The sequence below is a fragment of the Rhamphochromis longiceps genome, linkage group LG19, assembly GCF_057381845.1.
Source record: "Rhamphochromis longiceps isolate RC_006_pf linkage group LG19, R_longiceps_female_GT1.1, whole genome shotgun sequence".
Classification (NCBI taxonomy): Eukaryota; Metazoa; Chordata; class Actinopteri; order Cichliformes; family Cichlidae; genus Rhamphochromis; species Rhamphochromis longiceps.
In genome coordinates this window covers 11,773,083-11,798,929 of record NC_140575.1, presented here as the reverse complement: position 1 = coordinate 11,798,929, position 25,847 = coordinate 11,773,083, and the positions used below count along the sequence as shown (strand labels likewise).

The 25,847-nt window shown below is 40.0% G+C and overlaps 1 protein-coding gene and 1 long non-coding RNA gene across 5 annotated transcripts in view; one reads left to right on the top strand and one right to left on the bottom strand.

The window, feature by feature from the left end:
* Window positions 1-15,032, bottom strand: part of LOC146646317 (interferon-inducible GTPase 5-like) — a 28,594-nt gene extending 13,562 nt beyond the window's left edge. Inside the window, exons 1-2 of one of the 4 annotated variants that reach the window (XM_085391561.1) lie at window positions 14,897-15,032; window positions 14,503-14,587 (exon numbers count right to left, since the gene is read on the bottom strand). Coding sequence is in view for 1 of the 4 variants with exons in the window: in XM_085391559.1 (XP_085247685.1) it covers window positions 498-500 (3 nt within the window). In the remaining 3 variants the exon portion in view is untranslated. Of the gene's footprint in view, window positions 1-497; window positions 637-6,514; window positions 7,393-14,502; window positions 14,588-14,896 lie in introns of those variants that run through there. The other 3 variants (XM_085391562.1, XM_085391560.1, XM_085391559.1) reach the window with 3 other exon arrangements.
* On the top strand, window positions 8,906-9,915 carry LOC146646318 (uncharacterized). The gene is made up of 3 exons (XR_014908797.1): window positions 8,906-9,022; window positions 9,396-9,537; window positions 9,899-9,915. It is a non-coding gene; the product is annotated as an uncharacterized LOC146646318 (long non-coding RNA).
* Window positions 15,033-25,847: the final 10,815 nt, after the last annotated feature.

Here is a 25,847-nt window from a genome sequence, read left to right as displayed (position 1 = left end):
GACGTGGACTAAAGGTTAGACTGACTTGACACTGAGACTGGACCAAGGTTAGGATGAATAAAGGTTAACAAACAATTCACCACGTAGGGGAGAAAGGGAGACTGGAGGTTTACATAAGTTTGGAGCTGCAGACTTTTTTGGGTTGCTGATGTTTCCTTTAAGCAAATTTTGTGTTATTGACTGGGTGTAGATTATGGTAGTACATTATATTGTGGGGAAAATGGTAAATGCTAAAGGGGAGAAAATTTTTGATGTTACTCATGTTACCAGTAACAAAAGCAGGCCACTGTAGAAGTCAATTACATTTTATAGAGGAAAATAATTACAACCAAAGTAATATTTGTCCAAGTGACCAAGGTTTTTCCTTTAAAACAGTAAATTATTAAATTAACAGGACATAAGTTATTTCACCAATAAGTCTCACCAATAATATACTCACTATACTATAATATACTATATTATAATATACTCAATAATATACTCAATAATATACTCACCATTCATCATCTTTCCAGGACCAACACGCAGGTAAACTTCCATTGTTTGGTGAAATGATCTATGACCTGTTTCTTCTTATTTGTTCTTAATCTCGACAGAACCAAGTAAGTGGGTCGATTTGTCTGTGCGTGTCACTAAAGCAGCTACAGCCGCAGTAAAAGGAAACGGGAAGGGGGAAGCATGGGGGGGGGGGGGGGGGGGGGGGGAATTCACGTGATGGAAAAGAGGAAAAACAACATCGAAATAAGAGCGAGAGAGAAACGATTATTGTCTTGCACTGCAAAATGTAACCGCCCGCCACTGAAGGTAATAGAATCACTTCCTTACATTCAGTTACTGCACTTTCAGAGATCTACCTATCTTGCCTTTTGCTGGGAGTTGGCAACCCTATTAGTTAGGTTGTTTAATAGATCTACTAAGTACTGTTTAGAATACCAGAATAGGGAGGATGTGGTAGGTTTAAGTTTATTAGATTGATACATCTCCAACAAGACAGTGTACATCACTCTGACAACGGCGTTTCTTTTCATTCAAAGGCTTTATGGCTTTTCCTGTAATACCCGGTGGGCCGGTCTCTAGTCAAAATGCCCAGGCTGATTTATTTGTCCAAGTCCAGCCATGATGTAGATTTAAGTTTATCAGATTGATCAGTGTTGCTGAACTATGAAATATTTTGGGTGCTATGTATTTTTTGCATACAGGTGTAACAGAACAGCTTTAGTGTTTTGTTTTTTAAAACTTGAGTATCAACTTATACAAAATGCAGCACGATATTAAAAAACAAACAGTTTTACTGACTATAAAATACACTATATTGGAGTCATATCGGCAGATATCCAAATTTATGATATCAGTCATATCGGACATAAAGTGGTATCGCGCTCCCACACAGGTGGTTGGTTGTTACACTCTGCAGAGGAGGCTACCCCCCCCCCCCTCTGTCCCCTTCTGGCTGCCTCTGCCTCAATTTTATCCCACAACTTAGACATTCACATTACTCACACCCTCATTACACATACATATAGGATTTTGGGGGTGGGCACGATACACGGAGTCCAAATTACCATCAGGGTGTACACCTCACCCCTGGCATCGTTGCCCACCTCTCAATTTTAAATACACGTAGACATTGAGGGCTAGCAGGAGGGACTATGCGCTTACCTGCTGCTCGCTGGCAGGTAGCTCCATGCCCTCCTGGGTTTTAATTGCACCTTAGAACACACATGCATCAACACTACAATGAGCGGGTGGAGGGAGGTTTGGAGTCTTCTCTCACCCCCATTCTCTGCGGCCTGCTGGAGCGGGGGGGCTAGGAGGAGTTGGCCGTCCGACTGCGGTCTGGGGTGTGGGGCCTCCCTGCTGCTGCGGAGTCGGGGCGGTCTGCCTCTCCCCACCGCAGGGAAAAGGGTAACACCACCTGGGTCTGGGTGCAGTTCCCCCCTCCAGGGGCAAGGGTACCTAGACCCGGTTCGTAGAGTACGCTTGGGGAGTGTGATCGTGTGTACAGCGTCTCTTTATGTCTGTCTCCACGTTGGTTGAGTGTGGAGTAAGTGCATATGAGAGCATGAGGGTGGGAATGGATGTTTGTGTCTGTGTGTGCCTGTATGTCTGTATCTATATGTCAGGTTGGGTATCAGACGCCACCTCTCTGGGGACATCTCAGGCCCTCCAAGGTTTGGAGGCCTATCTCCACCCACCACCACTTCCCCTGCCGGTGGCAGACTCCCTCAGGTGTCGGTGCGTTGGTGGTTCTTTGTGTCTGGGGGTGGGCGTCCGGGTACACACCGGCTCACTCCTTGGCGGCCGCTTATCGGGGCCTGGGGCCTGGGGCTCGCTCGGGCCACTTCGGAGGTGGGGTGCCCCCGGCCTCTCGCCCTGGGGCTCGGTCACTCAGGCACAGCTGGCTGCCGGCGGAGCTCACGGGCGCGTCACTGCAACTCCCCCTGGCTTCTGCTCCACGGCTGCTGAATGAGCCCTCATCTGGGACTCTCCTCAGCTCTTACTGGGACAGTGGCGCGGCTGCCCCTCTGTGGGTCTTCCTTGGTCTCTTGTGTTCTGGGGACCTCTGGATGTCTGGAGTTTTGATCTCCTCCATACCTGCTTCATACCCTGGAGGACGGGGCTGTGGCCCCCCCACACTCCCTAGCAGATCATTACATGGAGAAACCTTAGTATGCAAGCATGCTGATCCACACAGGTATGCACACAGGTGTACACATGGGTATTCACAGACGCGGTGTTACATCCCCCAGGAGGATGTCTCTTCTCCCTATTAACCCTTTGTTTTGTCCAGGCTCCACCTCCTCTGTCCTGATTGGATGTTGCGCAGAGTCTGGCTGATTGGTAATCAGCAGAGCACTATTTAAGGCCTGTGGAGCTGTGCTTCTGGGCCCTCCGGCCATTTTGGTTGCCATACTTGTGCAGGCTTGCATGCCTTTGTATTTTGTGTGAGCATTATTGTTTCATGTTCAGACTGCTTGTAGGGGAGAGCTGCCCTTTGTTTTGACACCCTGTTTTCTCCTGTTTATGTGTTGTTAGGTAGGTTATGGTTATAGGTTGTATATTTTGTTTCTTTGGAGTTAGGTAAGTTTCTTTTATTTCTACGTCAGGGATGTTTTGTTTGTTATGTTGGCCTTGGCTCTCCCTGACGTTACACCTCGGTCTGAACCCAAATCCCATCACCAGTATTAAATAAACCTTCTAAATTTACCATCTTGGCTCCTCCTTCTCTATCCACATTTATGTTCGTCCCTTCAACCCCCTAGACTAGCCAGGAGACGTAACACGCGGACTACAGCTTTCTTGGCTGCTGCCTCAAAGCACATTGTGCGCTGTCTATCTTGCGTGCTGATAGACAGCGCACAACGTGTTTCAGTCTTTTAAACAGACTGAAACACATGGTGGGCCTCTCTGGTGCTGTACACAACTGGTTCACTTCCTATCTCTCTGACAGATCTTTTATGGTGAGTATGGATACATGCTCCTCTAAGATCCATAAAATGACATGTGGTGTGCCTCAAGGGTCAGTTTTAGGCCCTGTACTTTTTAATTTGTATATGCTCCCTCTCGGCAGTGTCATCAGGAGGCATGGAGTGAACTTCCACAGTTACGCTGATGACACGCAGCTGTACATCTCCGTGTCTCCTGATGACACCAGACCAATGGATGCCCTTTTTAACTGTATCTTAGATATAAGATCTTGGATGGCAGAAAACTTTTTACAGCTTAACCAGGACAAAACTGAAGTTTTAATCGTCGGTCCTGAGGCTCAGAGAGAGAAACTCTTGTCTAAATTAGAGGCATTTTCACTATGTCCTTCGCTACAAGTGAAAAACCTGGGTGTTATTTTCGACTCTGAGCTTGGTTTTATCCCACATATTAAACATGTAACCAAAATTGGATTTTATCGTCTAAAAAATATAGCCAGAGTCCGCCCTATTCTCTCTCGGGCCAACACGGAGATGCTGATGCATGCTTTCATTACCAGTCGCATTGATTACTGTAATGCCCTGCTCTCTGGTCTTCCTAAGAAGAATATTTCAACTTTACAACTTTTGAAAAACTCGGCAGCTCGTGTGCTGACGAAGACCAGAGGGCGGGCCCACATTACACCGGTTTTAGAATCGCTGCATTGGCTCCCCGTGTGTTTCAGGATCGATTTTAAAGTTCTTTTATTGGTTTTTAAATGTCTTAATGGTCTTGGGCCTTCTTATCTCTCAGATCTGCTTTTACCATATGAACCCTCGCGGACCCTGAGGTCCTCTGGTACTGGCCTTTTGATTGTCCCTAAAGTCAGGACACATACTCACGGAGAGGCAGCTTTTCAGTGGTATGGTCCTCGTCTGTGGAACAGCCTGCCGGAGGAGCTCAGGGCCGCAGAGAACGTACATGTTTTTAAGAACAGGCTCAAGACCCACCTTTTTAATTTAGCTTTTACTTAGCGTTTATTTATTTTATGCTTATTTATTCTATCCTGTTATTCTATTATTAATTTAGGATTTACCTAATATTTTTTGATTTTATTCTTATTCATTTTTTAATCTTCTTACTCTATTTATATTTATATTTATATTGTATCCTGTTCTTATTTATTTTATCATTTTACCCTGTATATATCGTATTGTGTCATATCTCCAGTGTTTCCTCGGAGGGCGCTCTCTGCACCGGGGCTGTGATTGACCGTGGCTGCTGGGTCTCTGGGGGTCCTCTCAGCCTGGCTGGGGGGCTCCTTTGCCTCCCTCCTGCTGTGTGCCCAGCCTGGAGGCTGCGGTCTGTGACCGGCTCCCGGTGCAGACGGCTCCCTGTTATAGTGTTTCCTCACTTGGCTCATGCGAACACAGCCCAATTTTTACTCTTTAAGTGTGCGCGTGTGTGTGTGTTGGGGGGGGGGGGGATATATGTGTATTGAGAGTGTGGGGAGTGAGTTGGAGGGTGGGGTGGGCTGCTTTTAACTATGTAAAGCACTTTGTGCTACATTTTTTTTTGTATGAAAAGTGCTTTATAAATAAAGATTGATTGATTGATTGCACAATATCGTTTATTATTTAGTATCTACTGATATCTACTGCTAGCTAGTTTATTGTGATGGTGCTGTTTTTTATTTTTTTATTATGTTGCTCTTTGTTGTTTGCTTTCTCTTCTGTTTTTTTTCTCCATACAGGTGACCCAGGTGTGTTTTTTTTTGTTTTGTTTTGTTTTTTGCTTTCTTCCCCCCCTTCTCACCCTCTCTTCTCCCCTTTGGTTTTCTTTCTCTCCCTCTCTTTCTTTCATTCTTTCTCCCTGTCCTATCCCCCAGTCATGTCTGTCCGGTTTGTAGCAACTGAAAATAAAATAAATTCATAATTATAATAAAGGTCAATCAAATGGACCAATATGGCAAGGCCATGATGATCCACTTGGTAAAATAAATCCGCTTGGCATCTTTCTTGGCCTTAAGACAACAATTCTGATGGCTAAAGATCCAAACGGGACACAGAAAAAAAAAAGATACAAAAATATGTAAATGTACTGATCTGAATTATAGTATTATTGACTGTCAAAATTTCCCAGATTCAAATCGAATTGAATCGAATCGAATTAAATCGAATCGTGGATCGAATCGATTCGGTACCTTGTGAATCGGAATTTAATCTATTCTAGAAATCAGTGACGATACCCAGCCCTAGTTCTGCCTCTATCAGTTTAACAGGACTTTTCCCTCAACAGTGGAACTATATGAGTAATTATTTTGTGAGTTTGAGGTGCAGCAGGAGCTCCGTGAAATCCTGACATCCTTTTTCTACAGCCTGATGTATGAAGACAGTTTAGATGCTTTTCATATTTTAGATTATGAATCTATGAAGCGCCTTGAGGCGACTTTTGTTGTGATTTGGCGATATATAAATAAAATTGAATTGAACTGAATAGATTATATAACAGAAAGACATGATCCAAATGAAAACCAGTCAGCGTCTTTGTGTGGGCAGCAGTGTGTGTAAAGCAGCTGATTTACAAGAAGTGCAGAGTATTACAGGAAAAGCCATAAAGCCTTTGAATGAAAAGAAACGCCGTTGTCAGAGTGATGTACACTGTCTTGTTGGAGATGTATCAATCTAATAAACTTAAACCTACCACATCCTCCCTATTCTGGTATTCTAAACAGTACTTAGTAGATCTATTAAACAACCTAACTAATAGGGTTGCCAACTCCCAGCAAAAGGCAAGATAGGTAGATCTCTGAAAGTGCAGTAACTGAATGTAAGGAAGTGATTCTATTACCTTCAGTGGCGGGCGGTTGTCTTGCAGTGCAAGACAATAATCGTTTCTCTCTCGCTCTTATTTCGATGTTGTTTTTCCTCTTTTCCATCACGTGAATCCCCCCCCCCATGCTTCCCCCTTCCCGTTTCCTTTTACTGCGGCTGTAGCTGCTTTAGTGACACGCACAGACAAATCGACCCACTTACTTGGTTCTGTCGAGATTAAGAACAAATAAGAAGAAACAGGTCATAGATCATTTCACCAAACGATGGAAGTTTACCTGCGTGTTGGTCCTGGAAAGATGATGAATACTTTATTCAGCAGTAATTCTGACGACGCGGTCTGCACGGACTGGATCCTTGTGCTGGCTCAAACTTTCTTTCTTTACCTGTTTGTTGTCTTTAGCCCCTCCCCCTGAACACAGCAAGTGAAACTGTTTAAACTGGTGACATAAAACTAACAGACTGGCGTTCTGCCTAGGGGTGGGTTTTTATAATTGATTTATCGATTAAAATCGATTCTGGCTTGGATAACGTAAAATCGATTCATTAAAATCCTGAATCGATTTTTTTAATATAAATTTATTTTGCCCGAAATGCCAGAATCTCAGGTGAAAGATCACAAAATTTCAACAACCACCAAACAGCTAAGACAGTAAATGAGAGGAGGAACACGGCTTCTGCACAAAGGCGTAAACACACAGCGCAGACCCACGGATCAGAATCAGTGAGATGTCGCCTTTCTCAGCTGACGCTCGGGGCTGGAAGCCGACAGCTGCAAAAGAAGATCAACTAACTACTCAAACTACGCTTCACATAAACATCGTCATGAATTCCCTCTGACTTTTGCTGTTTTGCTTCCACCACGATAAAATCACACTTCATGCACAGCTCTCTCTCTCTCTCCCTGTCTGTTTTCTGCATTATTCACTTGCTTGTTACGCACAAGTCTACCGTTGTTTACAGCGCTGTCGGCCGACGTTTTTTTTTTTTTCGTTTTACATACTTCTGAAAAAAGAACCTAATTTCTGCCGTTCAATATTGAACAAATTTAAACTTTTTAAAATTATGCAAAATGCAAAACGCTTAGCCGTGTCTCTAATAAAACCGCTGTAACTTCAGAGGTAACATTCATGTGTTGATTAATGGTTGTCTTTCGTTTTTGATGTACTGCAGAATTTTTTTTTATGACTCAAACTTTATTAGATTTTAATATACAACCCCCCCCCAAAAAAACCCAGACCCCCCCCCCCCCCCCCAAAAAAAAAAAACCACCCAAAAACTAGCAGAATGGACATTCCCAGTAACAACAGAACAAATTGAGCATCAATGCATATTTCCATCCCAAAAAAAAAAAAAAAAGTGATGCCAACATTCCACATAGACCAGATTACAGCTATCTTATTTAGTCTGAACTTAACTACTTTAGCCGGATGCGTCACTGACATGTATGTAAAAAGTAATTAGCCCACTTATCATTATAGTCGTCCAGTCTATTTAGCAGTCTATATGATAATCTTTCGTAAGCTGCCACTTGTCCCAAAGAGATATACCACTGAGATAAGGTAGGAGTCGATGAGGCCTTCCACTCTTTCACCAGCAGCTTCCTCCTCAGCATAATCGCCGTTTGTACCCAATGAGCAAGAGAAGTGGATAAGTGACTCAAAGCTGAAGGGTCTCCTAATACATAAAGATCCAGGCCAGGAAAATCACCTTCATGTGTTTCTGTGTTTTATCTTCAGCTACTTTGACACAAAGGCATCGGCTGTGATGCTCACACCTTTGATAAAGTCTTGTGTGTGTCAGCTTCCTTTTTATAGATACAAAAATATGTCAATGTACTGATCTGAATTATAATATTATTGACTGTCAAAATTTCCCAGATTCAAATCGAATTGAATCGAATCGATTCGGTACCTTGTGAATCGGAATTGAATCGATTCTAGAAATCAGTGACGATACCCAGCCCTAGTTCTGCCTCCATCAGTTTAACAGGACTTTTCCCTCAACAGTGGAACTATATGAGTACACTGAAAAAAAGGGACTGGCCATCTCTTGGATTTATGTAAGCATCTTGCATGTATTTAACACAATTGCCTCATGTTTTAAAGATAAATGTAACTATATAGTGTAAAAACTACATGATATGCAGAAAGGGTGTATTAAATTGTTCATATCATGTTCAGGTGAAGTAAGTCAATAAGATAGCAACGTTAAATCTCGTGAAACCACGCGTGATTTCATCTCGCGGGCTTTGGATCGTGGTTTAAAAAATGCATCCATCTCAGTCAAGTCGAGCAGCCAACTCTACGTTTTTTGGTATGTCTTGATTTTTTGAATTAATGTTTACCATATTTCAGCCAAATGTAGTTAAACGTCTAGAGTGCCGCCATGTAACATGCTAAAAAAGAGCCGTTAGCTTATTTGCTGTTTTATCTGTTGTCAAAGAATTGGCGCTTTTTCATTTGAATTTGTCTTTGGCACAAGAGCCGTAATATCACATTAAACCTAATTACGAGGCACTCACAACATAATTTGGTTTTCTGTGTGAATAGATTTGCCAACTGACTCTTCAGTTACATTGTGTATTTACTGCACCGTGGTGTTAGTGAGATTTTGGACATTGAACAGCTTTAGCTAATATCATCAGTGGCATTATGCTAGCTTACATCCCTGCCCTCACCTGCTGTCCTTTTGTTTTTGTTTTTTTTTGCTGCACATTGAGAGATTACCTCTATTCTGCATTTCACCAGGAGTCAGCTGATGGATTGTGGGTTCAAGGTGTTATGGTAAGAAAGTATATTCTATTTTCGCTTAAGGTTTCTGTAACTTAATTATAATAGGTTTTTTATAATTATTAGGTGCATGCATACTCAAATAGACCACCCTATTAATACAACTGAGAAATCCAAAATCTGCCATAGGTTTAACTTATACCTGTATGTATTGTCAGAAAGGTGATTACTGGACTCACATTAATGCACACTTGAACTAAAATGAGGTTGTAACTTGTGGGTTCTTGGGTTGCAAATCAGAAACAAACATCTTTGGATTTTTTTAATCCCATAAGATCTGGAAACACAGTTTTTATTCAACAAAACATTACTGATTAACCAAGCACAGTGCCTGCTGTTATTTCAAAATAATTTTATGTCATTTTAGATGAAATGCAGCATTCCAGTGCATCCCAACCTTGCCTTTACAGTCAAGGTTTCTGACGGAGCTGAGTTTCTCTCTGACAGTCTGCTGAAAGTGTTTGGGGGAACAGGGCACAAAGCTAAAGGATGTAGCTGCCATGATGACAGTAAGAACTTTAAAATTCTTTAACTACAAAGTGTATATGTATTGCATTAGGTCAGTAAAAGATTTTTATGCTGCATCCATTGAAACAGTCAACTATTACCCGTGAGTACTGATTCCACCGAAAGGATGCCATAATTTTCATTATGCATTTACTGGCCCACTGAGAAAAATTTATCTTTTTAAAAAAATAAATGTTCTGGGAACTATATATCCATAAAGTTGATGTCAAACAGGAACTTTTGATATTTCTTTGTAGATGCTGGTGTTGCATGTTGACTGGTTTAAGTTTTTGTCTGGGATCATTTTCTTCTGTGCTACTGAAAAGTTCACAAATCTCTGTTTTCTTTGTTATAATACTTTAGGATGACATTAATGCTCGGAGTCCCTCATCAAAGTGCTCCGCATCTGTGTGAAAGATAATTGCAACATCTTGGTGCAGGAGTTCATGGTGAGTGTTTTATGAGTAGATTGTGGCTTTGCAACATTTAAAAATGCATTTAGTTATCCACTTGATCCTCATTGGACTGGTTAGGACCAGTAGTCCTCTTTAATAATTTGAAGTTCACATGAGGCCTGGTAGCGAACTCGGCCGCCCCCCCTTGAGGCCCCACCCCCTTATATTAGGGGTCACATCAGTGTGAAAAAACTTTAAATTTGTCATTCTAGTGAACAAAGGAAAATCCCACCAATATTTACATTAGGTTTTGTTTGAAAAAAAAAAAGACCAACAGCTAACCAAATTGTGGGGCTGAAAGTCTAAATTCTAACATCTTCTGAGTGACATAACCTGGATTTCTGATGGGCCGGTGTCTTTCTAACAAAAACTAATGTAAAGCATTTGAAATTATTATGTTTTTCACTCTGTCTTAGAAACTCTGTTAGACCATGAATGGCAGCATGGCAGGCCACTCTTTGGCTATAGCTATTTACTATGTTGCTTGCATTGGTTTAAATTACTCTAACATTAGAACTGGTAGATTCAAAAGAGATGAGTTTAAAAAGGAATCTTAAAGAAATGTTTTGTGTTTAACCAGGACTTGACTGAGGCCACTGCACAGATTGAGAAAACCACAATGAACATCTGTCTCCAGAGGATGCACCAGGCAATGACTTTTCTGATGTTGGCATCATCATCGAGGGTATAGTAGTTCTTCAAGATCTGGATAACGTGACCTTTGCAGTAGCCATGCTGTTTGGACCTTTTTTATTCCTTCAATATCAGTTACCCATCACAACTCTGCTACACTTTTGAGGTGATTCAAAGGGTGGTAATGGAGTTGGATGCAACTCAGCTCTCAAGAAAAACTCACAACTAAGACAAAACTGCTCCTGCAAGGAAAGCTCACTGTTATGCATGCAAGCTGATCAGCTCTAGGTGAGAGGACATTTAAATCTCACACTTGTTCTGCTGCATTTTTGAAGCTCAAGTCCAGGAACAGATCGCAGGGTTCATTTTTATATACTCTGCAACTGCCATGAGGACGAGCCGTTTTTCTTGTTGTTGTTTGTTTTTCCTTTTGCTCTGTACAGCATTTTGGCAGCATTTTTAAATTTCTCTTTGTATTTTTTCTTTCTTTTACTAGTGAAGAGATGTAGCATGAACAGTTATGCAGTCTAAATATCCCATATGGGTCGTGTGAAATGGTATTTTCAGTTTCATTCAGTTGAAGTAAAGAACGTTGAATATTTCTAAGTGTGCTGTTTTGAACCAAGATGTCACAGTATGATCAGTGCTGTAATTTTTGACAGTCACTGTATCAATGTTATTTTTGCATCTCTTGAATAAAGGTTTTGACCTGCAAGTGCTAATTTCTTTAGTTATTGGGGTAAAATGGGTAATGTTAATAGGAAGGTGTTTGCCAATTCAGTAACCTAATTTAATGTTAATGGAAACTAACATTACCTCAAATTGTTTAGTTATAATTGTTGTTTAACTGAATCTTGACGTCAGAGGCCTTAAATAGAATGTTTTGATTTGTTCTTTCCCAACATTTTTCAAAAGAAACAGTCTAATTTCTTTGCTGTGATTGATTCCAGAGAACACGGAAGAACTGACATTATTTAACTGTTGATTTATGTAGATTCAGTGGAGGAGTAATGTCAGTTTAATTCTTTACCTACTGTCAATGCAGTGAAATTAGACATTTTGTTTTGAAAGGTTACTGGTGGATGCCAGCAACCATCTTGGAAGAGAACAATACAATCTGTTATAAGGCCTCCATTTGAAAATTGTGTATTTGATACTAGAATATAATAGCAAAATGTAATTTGAAGATAACATGTAGCATTTAAGTGACCAAGTAGTATTGGGTAAAAGTTATTGAATGGTGTTGGGATAAAGTGAGAAAATTGTGAAGGATTAAAATATTTCAAGAGCTCAAATTACTTCATCAAAACATGTTTAAGTCACATTTTATCAACACAAATTGCACAAGTTTATTGAACATGAATAAATTGTGTTAATTTAACTCAATTGTTTAAGTTGCTGCCAAAGCAAAACATCTGTGTGCAACAAATGTCCACCATTGAATTAAGTAAATCCAACAACATATTTTTTTCAGTGTAATTATTTTGTGAGTTTGAGGTGCAGCAGGAGCTCCGTGAAATCCTGACATCCTTTTTCTACAGCCTGATGTATGAAGACAGTTTAGATGCTTTTCATATTTTAGATTATGAATCTATGAAGCGCCTTGAGGCGACTTTTGTTGTGATTTGGCGATATATAAATAAAATTGAATTGAACTGAATAGATTATATAACAGAAAGACATGATCCAAATGAAAACCAGTCAGCGTCTTTGTGTGGGCAGCAGTGTGTATAAAGCAGCTGATTTACAAGAAGTGCAGAGTATTACAGGAAAAGCCATAAAGCCTTTGAATGAAAAGAAACGCCGTTGTCAGAGTGATGTACACTGTCTTGTTGGAGATGTATCAATCTAATAAACTTAAACCTACCACATCCTCCCTATTCTGGTATTCTAAACAGTACTTAGTAGATCTATTAAACAACCTAACTAATAGGGTTGCCAACCAGGGGCGGAGCGTGGGGGTGGCTTACGGGGCTTAAGCCCGGGTTGTTTTGTCAGAAGCCCGGGGTCTTTTGGAGTGTAATTTTTTCATAGTTAGATGCCTGGCTGACAACTGTATAAAACAAAAAGTACACACAATATTCGAAGCACATAGTGCACACTGTGGGAATTTACGACTGTGCGTGAATCCCCCCTGATATTGGTATGATCCGAGCTCAGGCACTAAGCGACTGAGCGAGGGGGCGGGGCAGCTGCTGCCTGTGAGTGCGCGTTTGGAGAAACGGAGCCAGCCATACTAAGGAGAGCTTAAGTTTGACCAGGTACCAAAGCAAATCATTCATACCGTACAAATAATGTAAATATGACGGTGCATCACCAAAGATTGATATCAAACTGATCACTTGACCAATATTACGTTACTTGCTCTTCAAGTGAATCAACAAAAGGCGAAATGAAAAGCCGAACAAATGCTATTTTTTAGAGAGTCTTAGCTTACGTGTGTTTATTTCATATTTTCAGTTCTTACCCTCCCCGACTAAATCGGTTTCAGTTATGTACTGAAATATAAGAATGGACATTAGAGGGTTCTTTCAAAGAAAAAACTCAGGTAAATGTTATTTTATATATTATGCTTTGTATGTTGTTCAGTATATTTCTATGCAAAACGAGGGATTTCAGTACACAGCAGGATATTCACATTTGTAACCAGATATTTACATACACTTTAGGGAGAAAACATAAAACATTTTTACTGTACAACATCAATTTAGAGTAAACTTTTGTTTTAAAAAATATTGAAATATATTTTGAATTAGTTAAATGTCAGAATAAAGAGAGACAGAGCTGTCTATTTATCATCACTTTCATCAAATTTAGGAGTACACGTACACTAAGTTTATTGTTAATTAATAAGAAACTCCAGACGATTCCATTCTGAGCTGAAGAAGCTTCTGATAGGTTAGTAGAGTCCATGTGAGTAAATTGGTGGCACAGCTGTGGATGCATATAAGGCAAAACACAGAGCCTGTTTCTTTGACATGGGAAAATCAAGAGATGTGAACCAAAACACCAGGAAAAGAACTGTGGAGCTCCATAAGTGTGGCTCAATTTTGAATACAATTTGATGCCATTTACAATTAAGAAATACAGACAGTTTATCTCTTTACTCTTAAAGTTAACAAATATGTTTTTATATTTATCAATCTAAAAAAATAAACATTTAGTCTGATTTGATGTTACAATTAAAAAAGTGTTTGTGTTTTTATCTGAAGAGTTTGTAAATATCTGTATATTTGATGATTGTCAGCACAAAGAGGGAGAGAGAGGAACAGAGAGGGAGAGAGAGGAGAATGAGGACAGAACAGCGATGAACAAGAGCAGGTGAGACAAATGGTTGTTTGCCAAAAGTATCACCGTATCATAGGTCCTCATGTATCTCGTACCTAGTGTTTCTTTTTAGGTTTGTTATTTTTCAAATTCTACATTTATTAAGTTCTGCAGGCTTGTTTGCACAACGAGGCTGAATAATTATATAAACTTTTCTCAATCTAAATAGTGGACTTTGGTAGAATTAAAAAATAAGTGCAGTGCAGATATATGATGATTTTTAGTGCTACTATCATCTAGTTCTGATTCTGGTTCTGTCTTGGTTAAGTCCCAAGTAGTCCTGATTTTGAACTGTTGCAGTCCTGTTTTAATTCCGGATCAGTTCTGGGTCTGGTTGAATTGGGGTTTAGTCCTCGTGTCTTGATACAGCCCCGATTTTGTTCTGCCTTGCTGCTTAATTAAAAAACTAGTTTAAGGTGTCCTGCATATGTGATATATATTTTTCCCTATATGAAGTCATTCTTTTTTGAACAAAGCTCAAAACAGAGCCAATTAATCTTTCAGTCATTTCTACCCCCCCCCCCCCCCAAAAAAATCCCACATGCATACTACCTTTTTGGGCTAAGCCCCGGGTGTTTCAAATGTCTGGCTCCGCCTCTGTTGCCAACTCCCAGCAAAAGGCAAGATAGGTAGATCTCTGAAAGTGCAGTAACTGAATGTAAGGAAGTGATTCTATTACCTTCAGTGGCGGGCGGTTACATTTTGCAGTGCAAGACAATAATCATTTCTCTCTCTCTTATTTCGATGTTGTTTTTCCTCTTTTCCATCACGTGAATCCCCCCCCCCCCCCCCCCATGCTTCCCCCTTCCCGTTTCCTTTTACTGCGGCTGTAGCTGCTTTAGTGACACGCACAGACAAATCGACCCACTTACTTGGTTCTGTCGAGATTAAGAACAAATAAGAAGAAACAGGTCATAGATCATTTCACCAAACGATGGAAGTTTACCTGCGTGTTGGTCCTGGAAAGATGATGAATACTTTATTCAGCAGTAATTCTGATGACGCGGTCTGCACGGACTGGATCCTTGTGCTGGCTCAAACTTTCTTTCTTTACTTGTTTGTTGTCTTTAGCCCCTCCCCCTGAACACAGCAAGTGAAACTGTTTAAACTGGTGACATAAAACTAACAGACTGGCGTTCTGCCTAGGGGTGGGTTTTTATAATTGATTTATCGATTAAAATCGATTCTGGCTTGGATAACGTAAAATCGATTCATTAAAATCCTGAATCGATTTTTTTAATATAAATTTATTTTGTGAGTTTGAGGTGCAGCAGGAGCTCCGTGAAATCCTGACATCCTGTTTCTACAGCCTGATGTATGAAGACAGTTTAGATGCTTTTCATATTTTAGATTATGAATCTATGAGTTCCCATCAGTTCCCAGAGTCAGAACCAGACACGGAGAAGCTGCATTCAGCTTTTATGCTCCTTATATCTGGAACAAACTCCCAGAAAGCCTCAGATCAGCTGAAACACTCAGTTTATTTAAATCCAGGTTGAAGACTCACCTGTTCTCAGCTGCATTTGAATAAAGCACCAAATCCACACTTTAAGCTTAAATTTCAAAACTTACATTTAACTACTGATTTTATCTACTGTTCTGATTTTATCTGTTTTGATTTTATATACTGTTGTTTGTTTGTTTGTTAATTAGTTAGTTAGTTTATTTGCTTGTTTTATTCAATTTTAAATCATGCTTTTTATTTGTTCTTGTTTCTAATGTCTCTGTAAAGCACTTTGAATCACCTTGTTGTTGAATTGTGCTATACAAATAAACTTGCCTTGCCTTGCCTTGCCTTGCCTATGAAGCGCCTTGAGGCGACTTTTGTTGTGATTTGGCGATATATAAATAAAATTGAATTGAATTGAATAGATTATATAACAGAAAGACATGATCCAAATGAAAATCAGTCAGCGTCTTTGTGTGGGCAGCAGTGTGTGTAAAGCAGCTGATTTACAAGAAGTGCAGAGTGAAGAGCAGAGCTAAATCTCTTAACACACTGCGCCCTCTGCTGGAGAAAACTGTAGTGTTCACTTAGTGTTTATTTAACCTGACAGCTAACTTTCACTGTTTACTTCAAATAACAACTCCAATAGCAGTTTTTCACATCATCTTTACCTTTCAGCCAGACTGATGTTTGGATTAATTCATTACAGCAGCTGTTGGCTGTGAGCTCATCACTCCCTGCTGATATCAAACACAGAAAGTGGAGAGTGATAGTAAACATACCTGATGCAGTCATGGATGGAGGTGTCAGGACAACAATGTGGACAGTAACATGTCAGAGGAACAGATGAGAAATGTAGCACTTGTATTGACCACCATGTGGAGAAAAGTCATTATTCACACCCTGATGAAATTTAAAAAAAAAAAAAAAAAATCTATTAATTAGTTATGAGGGGTTCTTTACATGCGATCCACAGAGTCAGATTAGATTCATTACGTTCTTGTTTGTTGAAGCACAAACATGTCTTCATTTTACCGTCCTTGTTTTTCATAAAACAGGATCACAACACCAACAAAAAAAAACACAATCTGCCCTCCCTGAATAACATTTCCAACATTCATAACAAACTGACATTCTTCCTAAAAGCATACACTGTGACAGTAGTAGTAATAATAGTAATAATAATAATCATAATAATAATCATAATAATCTAAATGAAAAAGTGCACTATCACTGATTTAATATTCATTGTAAAAACTTCAAAAGCTGAAATCCTCAAAATCATTCAAATAAAATGTACATATGCTATAATGCCTTCCGGTCTGTTTTTACTTAAAACTATTGTGTCTCTCAAATATTAAAGTAAAAAACATAATTTGTTATTGTGACCCCATTAAGGACCTGAGACACTCAGTGTGCTTGTAATGAGGTTTTATTTACAAAATGTTCATTTTTTTTAGTTTCTCAGTTTCTTGGCCTGACAGTTTCCTGCTGTGTACACATGTCCTCCTTTCTTCCAGGTCCCAGCATCACTGCATAATTACAGGTATGGCCCAGTAAAATGGACCATATAGTAACGTGGTTACTTCAAACTTCAGAGGACAATAACAGGGAGTACGAGAGAAGAATCAGCAGAAACATCCCTGTGTGCTCTGAGGGCCTGTAACCTTTTATCAGTATGGAGGTCTCAGCTCATCTGCCTGCTATGCAACATTATTTATTTAATGTACAGATAAATAACAATTTTAATAATACTGCATTCTGACGGGGTCAGGTTAAAGGCACATTAATCTCAAATGAAACGTTCATATTCTTTAGGAAAAAATGGAAATGGTCAGGTGAAAATCTAAATATTCCTGTCCTCACTAAGCTCTTTGAGGATGCTAACATTCCTCTGATGTTCCTTGCAGGGAGTCTCTGCAGACTGCCAATCTTTCCATCACAGCAGGAGGCTTGCACTTGGCTAACCACAGGTCTGGTGTGTGTGGTTGGTTTTTCCATGTCTTCTTCCTGCAGTCCAGAGACTGAGTCTTTCTGTGGTAGCTCTGTGGTAGACTAGCCTGCCTGGGGTGCACCCCACCTTTCACCCTACGACAGGAATAGGCTCCAACACCCCCTCGACACACCAGCCAGCCTGAGACCCTGAACTGGATAAGTGGAAGAAAGCAAACAGATCATTATTTATATTGTGACAAGTGTCATTTCCTTATTGCACTTTCACCCCTAGAAACAACACAAGTCCCACTGCTCGATTGGTTTCAGAGTGATCTACATGCAAACTACAGATTCTGGGTAACGTCTGATCTTTGAGCTGCAGCGATGTGTGCGGGATCATTTGTAGTTGTCTTTATGTTTCATTACACACATGCAACAAACTTTATATTAACATTTTTTAACTGCTGCTTCTTGATGATAAAGTTAAACTCTGAATCATGTTGTGTCTCTTTTATAACAACAGCACTCAGAGATTTCCATCCAACGACTTCTCTCTCCTACATGAGAACCTAGAGAGAGAACTTCCTGAGGTCCAGAGAGATGCTCTGCTGTTTGCCACTTCCAGCATCAACAAGCACAAAGAAAGTCTGACGTCCAACATAAAGAAAGTGTTTGAAAGGCTTTGGATGTGAAGCAGTAAGTAACCGACAGTGTGACTCAGTGATGCATTTAAAGCTGCTGTATACAAAAGAGCTTCATAGCATTGTTCATTTCCTCTGATCAGAGCAGAAACAACAGCAACCTCTCCCAGCTTCACACACTCAATCTTTCCTCTTCATCGCGTCAATACAGCAACAAATGTGATCTTAGTGTCAGTAAATAAATACATTTAATAAATAAATAAATTAAATAAATAAATAAATTTCAAGACAGCGAGTGTAGTGGTACAGGCCAGGTACACAGAGAGACAGAAGTCAGATCTAAATAATTTAAAGTGTGTCAGGAAAACATGAAGAAACAAGTAAAAACGTAAAATGAGCATCTGTCTGTGCTTCAGTGAAAAGCTGAGTGCATTTAAAAAAAAATTGTATAATATTAGGAGGATAAAGTGATCCCAGTTTTAATTTCAGCCATTTCCCACTGTGGAAGACAAAATGTGGCAAACTTCACTGGTAGCAGTAAATCCATAAAAACAAGACTTTTATGAAAACACTGAATAAAAATTGTTTTCTTGAAAAAGACCAAACGTACAGTTCAGTGAATATTAGATAAACTATATGTAAGTGTTTTTGAAAGGCAGAGATACAGAAATGTGTGCATGTAACCAAGAGTCACGGTCAGTGACTGAATGAGTCTCACTGGGCTGGATGTGAGCGTGAAGCTGTTTATAATAATTATAAATTATAATTATTATAATTCTCTGATCTGCTGCTCACCACAAACAAGCACACACAGATATTTTGGACTTAACTATATTTTCACAAGTTTTACAGCTTTTTCTACTGATAAAGAAAATAAAACAAAACCCTCCCTTATGGCCATTCGTACTCCATCCATCCATTCACTTCCGCTTATCCTTTTCAGGGTCGCAGGGGGCGCTGGAGCCCATCCCAGCTGTCATAGGGCGAGAGGCGGGGTACACCCCGGACAGGTCGCCAGTCTGTCGCAGGGCCAACACACAGGGACAGACAACCATTCACACTCACATTCATTCGCACATTCACACCTAGTGACAATTTGGATTATCCAATTAACCTATCTCCACAAGCTGCATGTCTTTGGATGGTGGGAGGAAGCCGGAGTACCCGGAGGGAACCCACGCAAACACGGGGAGAACATGCAAACTCCACACAGAAAGACCCCGGCCTGATGTTGGAATTGAACTCAGGACCTTCTTGCTGTGCGGCAACAGTGCTAACCACCATGCCACCCATTCATACTATGCACAGTAATTAAGCAATAAACAATTCAATTTTTTGCAGACTTCAAACAAGAAACATAAAAAGGATAGTGTGGGCAGTGAGCAGAGCTTTCTGTAGTTTTGTTTCTTACAGTTTCAGTCCAGAGAGTCGTGCTGACAGATTTCATTTTTCTTCATCTTGTAGAAAAACAGTTCAGTCTGTGACTTCTTCACACTGACAGAACGTTTCACTGGTCCGGCCCACTTACAGTTTTTTCTGATTGCTTAAGCACATTTTTTGTAACTATTGGCTAATTTTGCAAAACTCTTCACACAAATAAGAGAACCTGTCACCCAATCATCAAAACATTGTAGTTCCCTTGCAAAAGCAAACACAGCTAGATTAACTCTTCACACCTTCGTAAAAATGGTGTTTCCGTATCAAACCATACACACAAGCCATCATCTACTAAGCACACAATGCGCCAACTGCACACTGATGGTATGAATACAAAACACATCTGGCTTTTGCTTTCTCTGTGCACAATAGGCTATGTCAGTTTGAGCTCATACTTCTGTCATAGATCCATAAGCATAGAGGGATCCAAACTTCAAGTACTGGTGTTTATTCACACACATCAAAACAAACACAAGTGTTTATTTCCAAGTATAGGATTATTTGCAATCGCCATAATGACTATATGGGTTTCTTGGTCTGCAGTGAACATGCTGCCTCTGCCCCCAGCATCTGGTCATCTAGCAATTCTGTAAAGTAACAATTTCAGTATTTTTACATCAATGGTATTGGTGTGTTTCTCATTGGCATATGGCAGTGCTACAAATCTTTGTGCGAAGTGACTGTACTAACCGATTCTCATTTCAAGATGTCCTTATGGTACTTGCTACAGTGTAGCGGCTCGAGTTAGGCTGGACCCGTTGGCCAGCTACCCTCAGGGTCATTCCACGGTTGATTACATGGTCCACTATTGTAGCTCTGATGTCATCAGCAATTCTATTTCTTACTCTTCTTACCCTTCCTATCCCCCCTCCTCATCCTTCTCTCCCCCCTCCTCGTCCTCCTCTTGGTCCTCCTTGTCCTTGTCGTCCTCTTCATCCTACTTCTTCACCTCCACGTCCTCTTCCTCGGCCTCCTCTACTTCTCACTCTTACTGCTCCTTCCATTGTACTCCACATAGACAGCTTACCTGTGGCCTGTTTATAGTGCTTAGGCTGATTGCAAAGTGGACTAATTATCTAATACAGTTTTCGCATGTGAAAGTGTGCCAGACAGTTGGCAAAATAGTGTTAATGATAGCCACACATGTGTATAATTTTGCTAGGAGTGTGTTGGAAATTTGGTAATTGAGTGTTGTGCAGTGAATTGTGCCAACAGTTTTGCAAAGTGTGTGTTACAAAATTGCAAACTGAGTGCAAAGCAGTTTTTGTGCTTTTAGTTTTGCAAACTCAGTGAGTGGTTTTGCTATAAGTGTGAATAGTTTTAGAAATTGTGCTACAATAATCACAGTTAGGGTTTAAGCATTCAGAAAAAACTGTAAGGTCAAAGTGGACCGTATGTGGCCTGTGATGTAAAATTAGTTTGACACCCCTAATTTAGACAAAATATAATGTTGTCATGGTCCTGGGTCTTTTGACCCAGCGTTTTAAGTTTGAGTTTATTTTGTTCATTAGGTTATCTAAGTTCATTTGGTTATTAGACTCCTTGTGTTTTCTTCCCCTGTATTTAAGCTTCCCCTCACCCTTCGTGTTTCATGCTGCGTGTCTTATGTTATCAAGTTTGTATTATTATGCCTAAGTGTTTCTAGTTATTATTTTCCCCTCGTGTTTCCAACCATGTTAAATCTCCCCTGCTCTTCATGCGTTTCATGTCTGTGTCTTACGTTGTCAAGTTCGGGTTGTCATGTCTATGTCTCATTATGTTTCCTGTTTTATTGTGAAGAGGTCTGGTGTTCTGTGTTCATCATGTTCAGTTTTACTCTCCCACTGTGACGTCATTATGTTCATGTGTGCCAGCTGTTTCCTCATGTGTCTCCACTTCCCCTAATCACCTCCTGTGTATTTAAGTCCTCTGTTTTCAGTGTGTGATTGTCAGGTCGTCTGTTGTCCACGCCATGCTTCCAAGTTTCTTGTCTAGGTTTTTCTTATTGTTTGTTTAGATTTCCCAGTTTAGGTTTGTGTTAATTTTGCTTCAGTTTGCCTTGCCCTTTGTTTGTACCTTTTTTTCCAGCCATATTAAACGGCTCGCTTTTTGTTAACATTCAAGTTTTGTTCCCTGTTCCTTGGAGTCTGCATTTTGGGTCCTTTTTCAATTCATACAGTCTGCCCTCGCCAGACTGTGACAAATGTAGAACTACAGAATTGATGTGATGCTGTTTTCTAATTCTTTGTTAACTTCAGCACTTTGGGCTGAATCAGCTGGTGGAGTTTCTATGTTATCATTTGTAGCTTTCAGCATAATAACCTCTTTTGATGCAGACTGTATGGGGTAATGTAACATGTAGAAGTGTGTAGCACAGAGACTAGATTGTGAGGAGTGGTCACTGCCCTCCAGTGATCACAGTGAGGAACTGCAACACAAATGATATACCGGTATGTATGATTTATAATTTTTATCTACATCATTGTTGATAACATTTTATTGGTTCACATATTTTTTATGAGTTTGTCTTAAAACATTCAGATGCTCCATGTCATTCATGGTGAATAATAAATATTCAGCAGAACGTGCAGGAGAGGACTTGATGCACAGACTGGATCGATCATGCAGCTGATGAAGCTGTCATCAGGACATCAGCAGCACCTTGCTGACTAAGAAGTATATTGATAGATGCATATGAACTAAATTAAAAAGTCAGATTGAGGAAAAAAACCCCACTGCTCAAAATAACAAAGTCACATTATGTTGGCCTGAAGTCTGAAGTGAGTGGAGCAAAATATCTTGGTCAAAAATGACTCCAAGGTTCCTCACAGCGTTACTGGAGGCCAAGGTAATGCCATCCAGAGTAAGAATCTGCTTAGATACCATATTTCTAAGATTTTCAGGGCCGAGTACAATAACCTCAGTTTAATCTGAATTAAGAAGCAGAAAGTTAGCGGCCATCCAGGTCTTTATGTCTTTAAGACATTCCTGCAGTTTAACTAATTGGTGTGTGTTATCTGGCTTCATGGGTAGATAGAGCTGGGTGTCATCTGCATAGCAGTGTAAATGTATGCTATGTCTTTTAATGATACTGCCTAGGGGAAGCATGTATAATGTAAACAGAATTGGTCCTAGCACTGAACCCTTGGAACTCCATAATTAACCTCAGTGTGTGAAGAGGACTCTCCATTTACATGCACAAATTGGAGTCTATTAGACAGATATGATACAAACCACTGCAGTGCAGTACCTGTAATACCTACAGCATGTTCTAATCGCTCTAATAGGATATTATGGTCGACAGTATCGAACGCTGCACTGAGGTCTAGCAGGACAAGCACAGAGATGAGTCCACTGTCAGAGGCCATAAGAAGATCATTTGTAACCTTCACTAAAGCTGTTTCTGTGCTGTGATGAGCTCTGAAACCTGACTGAAACTCTTCAAATAAACCATTCCTCTGCAGATGATCTGTTAGCTGTTTGACAACTACTCTTTCAGGGATGTTTGATATGAAAGGAAGGTTGGAGATTGGCCTATAATTAGCTAAGACTGCTGGGTCTAGAGATGCTTTTTGAGTAAAGGTTTAACTACAGCCAGCTTGAAGGCCTGTGGTACATAGCTGATTATTAGAGATAGGTTGATCATATTTAAGATCGAAGAATTAATTAATGGCAGGACTTCTTTGAGCAGTTTTGTAGGAATGGGGTCTAAAAGACACGTTGATGGTTTGGAGGAAGTGATTATTGAAGTTAACTCAGAAAGATCAGAGAGAAAGTCTAAAATCAGCAGTTATTAAAATTGGGATTTTTTTCAGTAATGGTTACATTTTATTTGTAAAGAAGTTCATGAAATCATTACTAGTCAAAGCAGGGGTGGGGGAACTCCAGGTACCAGGTACCAAGGCCTGGTGTCCTGGTGGTTTTGGATAACACGCCCTGGGTCAGCACACCTGAATCAAATGATTAGTTCATTAGCAGGCCTCTGGAGAACTTTAAGACATGTTGAGGAGTGTTAAAATCTCCCAATTCTTTTAATCTTTGGGCTGAAGGAAGGACAATACTGTGTATAAATGCTCAATCAACAATCCTTTATTTCCATACAATTCAACACTTATGAGCATAAGCCATCCGGATGGGGAGACATGCATGAAGAGGGTCACAGCAAGTCTCAAAATGGTGATGGGCTCCTCCACTTCTTATCCGGTTGTTCAGTCAGACGTCACGGATGACGTTGCAGGTATTTCCGGGTCTAAGTGCTCCTCAAGAAACAACGATGGCGGAGCCAGTGACTTTGTTCACGATTACCTCCTTCTTTAGCGAAGTACCAATTAGGGTTAAAAAGGGTCTTAATTCCTTCAACTCTAGTAAAGTGGTCAGTGTAACAGTTCTCCCAGGCGGAATTATAAAGGGAAGTGTCCAGGCATCCATGAAAAAGAAGATTTACAATGTTGAGGTGAGCTAGGAGTAAGCTAGCTAGCCGACGATTAAACATGAGATATTCTGTATTCTGATGTATTTCATAAAGCACACACATGTACAGCAATGCTATAACAGTGGAAGTAAACGAAGATGAAAATCTACATAACATGGAGGTTTTGGAGAGTTAGTAATGTTAGCCTAGTACCAGTTATATTAGCCTAGTACCAGTACACAGAGCAGCGCTGCAAGTGTTTGTTAGAATGTTTAGGGTAAGCATTAACTTTCTTTCAATGTAGGTGCATGTTGAGGGTCAGTCAGTCAGGTTCAGCTCCTGTGAGTGCCCGATTGGCAATGATAAGTGCCATCATATGGCGGCATTGTTGATTTGGGTGGAGAAGAATGTGTGTGGAAGAGGGTAAAATCATGCAAAGCAGAAGAAATTACTGCCAAGAGAGTGTCTGTGATGACACCCTCAACAACACAAGGTCAGTTATTTATTTAAAATTTGTCCTTTGAATTAATTATAATAATTATTTTCTTAACTTTTTAAAAAGCATTATGTTTTATATGCTAAAATTATTATTTATACAGATTACTAAAAGCTTTTTTTTTTTTCAGCTGGAATCGAAAGACCTGTCTCCCAGGAGGACAAGGAATGGGCAGTGGCATCCCTATCGAAATTGCAACGTTTTACTGGGATGGGTTGGATTTTGAGTCCTGAATGCTCTCAGGTACTTTGATATTTACTTTAACATGTGGTATAAATTGTACATGTATGTAAACTCTTGTAAACTACATACAGCAGACTGTTTGCTTCCACTGTCCCCACTTTATTTTTTACATGTATTTTATATACTCTGTACCTGACTTTGTCTATTCTGTGGTCAAAATTTCTTGGTTCCATTAAAACCTTTAAAATCCTTTTGCTTTAAATCTAGGCTAAACCAGCCAAGACATTTGATGAAGTGCTGAGGAACCTGGGATTTCCCCAAGCAGAAGACAAGGCTCGTTATCTCTTGGCATCACTGGCTGTGTCTGACGAAGAGAAGAAACAGATTGAGGAAGCAACAGTTGGGCAAACGAAGAATGCATTGTGGTAAGAAAGTGCTTTGAAATTAATTCTGTTAAGTAGGAAATTTTAGTTAACTGTGTCTCTTAATTTGTGTTTCTTTATCAAAGGTCAGCATATCGCAAGAAGAGAATCACAGCCAGCAACTTCGGTTTGGTCCTGAGTGCAGTCCAGCGGCGCTCATACCCCCCTTCCTTATTTAAGACTCTGCTTGGACAGTACAACCTGACAGAAGGATCTAAAGTAAGTTGTTAGTAAAAAGGGTCTGTGCATCTAAGAATTCCTTCATGACTAAGTTGTATTTTCATCCCCAAAGGCATGTGATTGGGGGATCCTTCATGAGCCAAAGGCCAAGCAGTTGTACACTGACTGTACTGGTGCAGCTATCAAGGAGAGGGGACTGTTTTTATCTAACAGTGGCCTGCTTGGTGGTTCTCCAGATGGGACTGTCTCTAATGAGTGCATCATTGAGGTGAAATGCCCATGGTCAGCCAGAGCCAAAACTGTATTGGAGGCTGCAGAAAGTAAGGACTTTTTCCTACAGCTGGATGAGGCAAGTGGTTCCCTGGTATTAAAAAAGAATCACAACTACTGGCATCAGATCCAGGGCAACCTCTATCTCACAGGGGCGAAAAGCTGTCACTTTATTGTTTGGACTCCATGTGACTTTTTCATCTTGCATGTGGATAGAGAACAAACTTGGGCTGTTAACATTGAAGCGTTGGAAACGTTCTACCGGGAAGTTTTTTTACCCCATATTTTATCGCAGCTTTGAATTCATATCAGCATGAGTAATTTATCAGTCCAAATGTTTATAGTTAATTTTAAAACTATTTGGAAATTGTACATTTTTTGTCATTGTAACTTTGTAAATATATTCAGATAAATTCTTAAATTATATTAATTTTTGATTTGAAAAAATAAAATGTTTTGGACAAACTGTTCCTGAAAATAAAGAGTAACACATGTA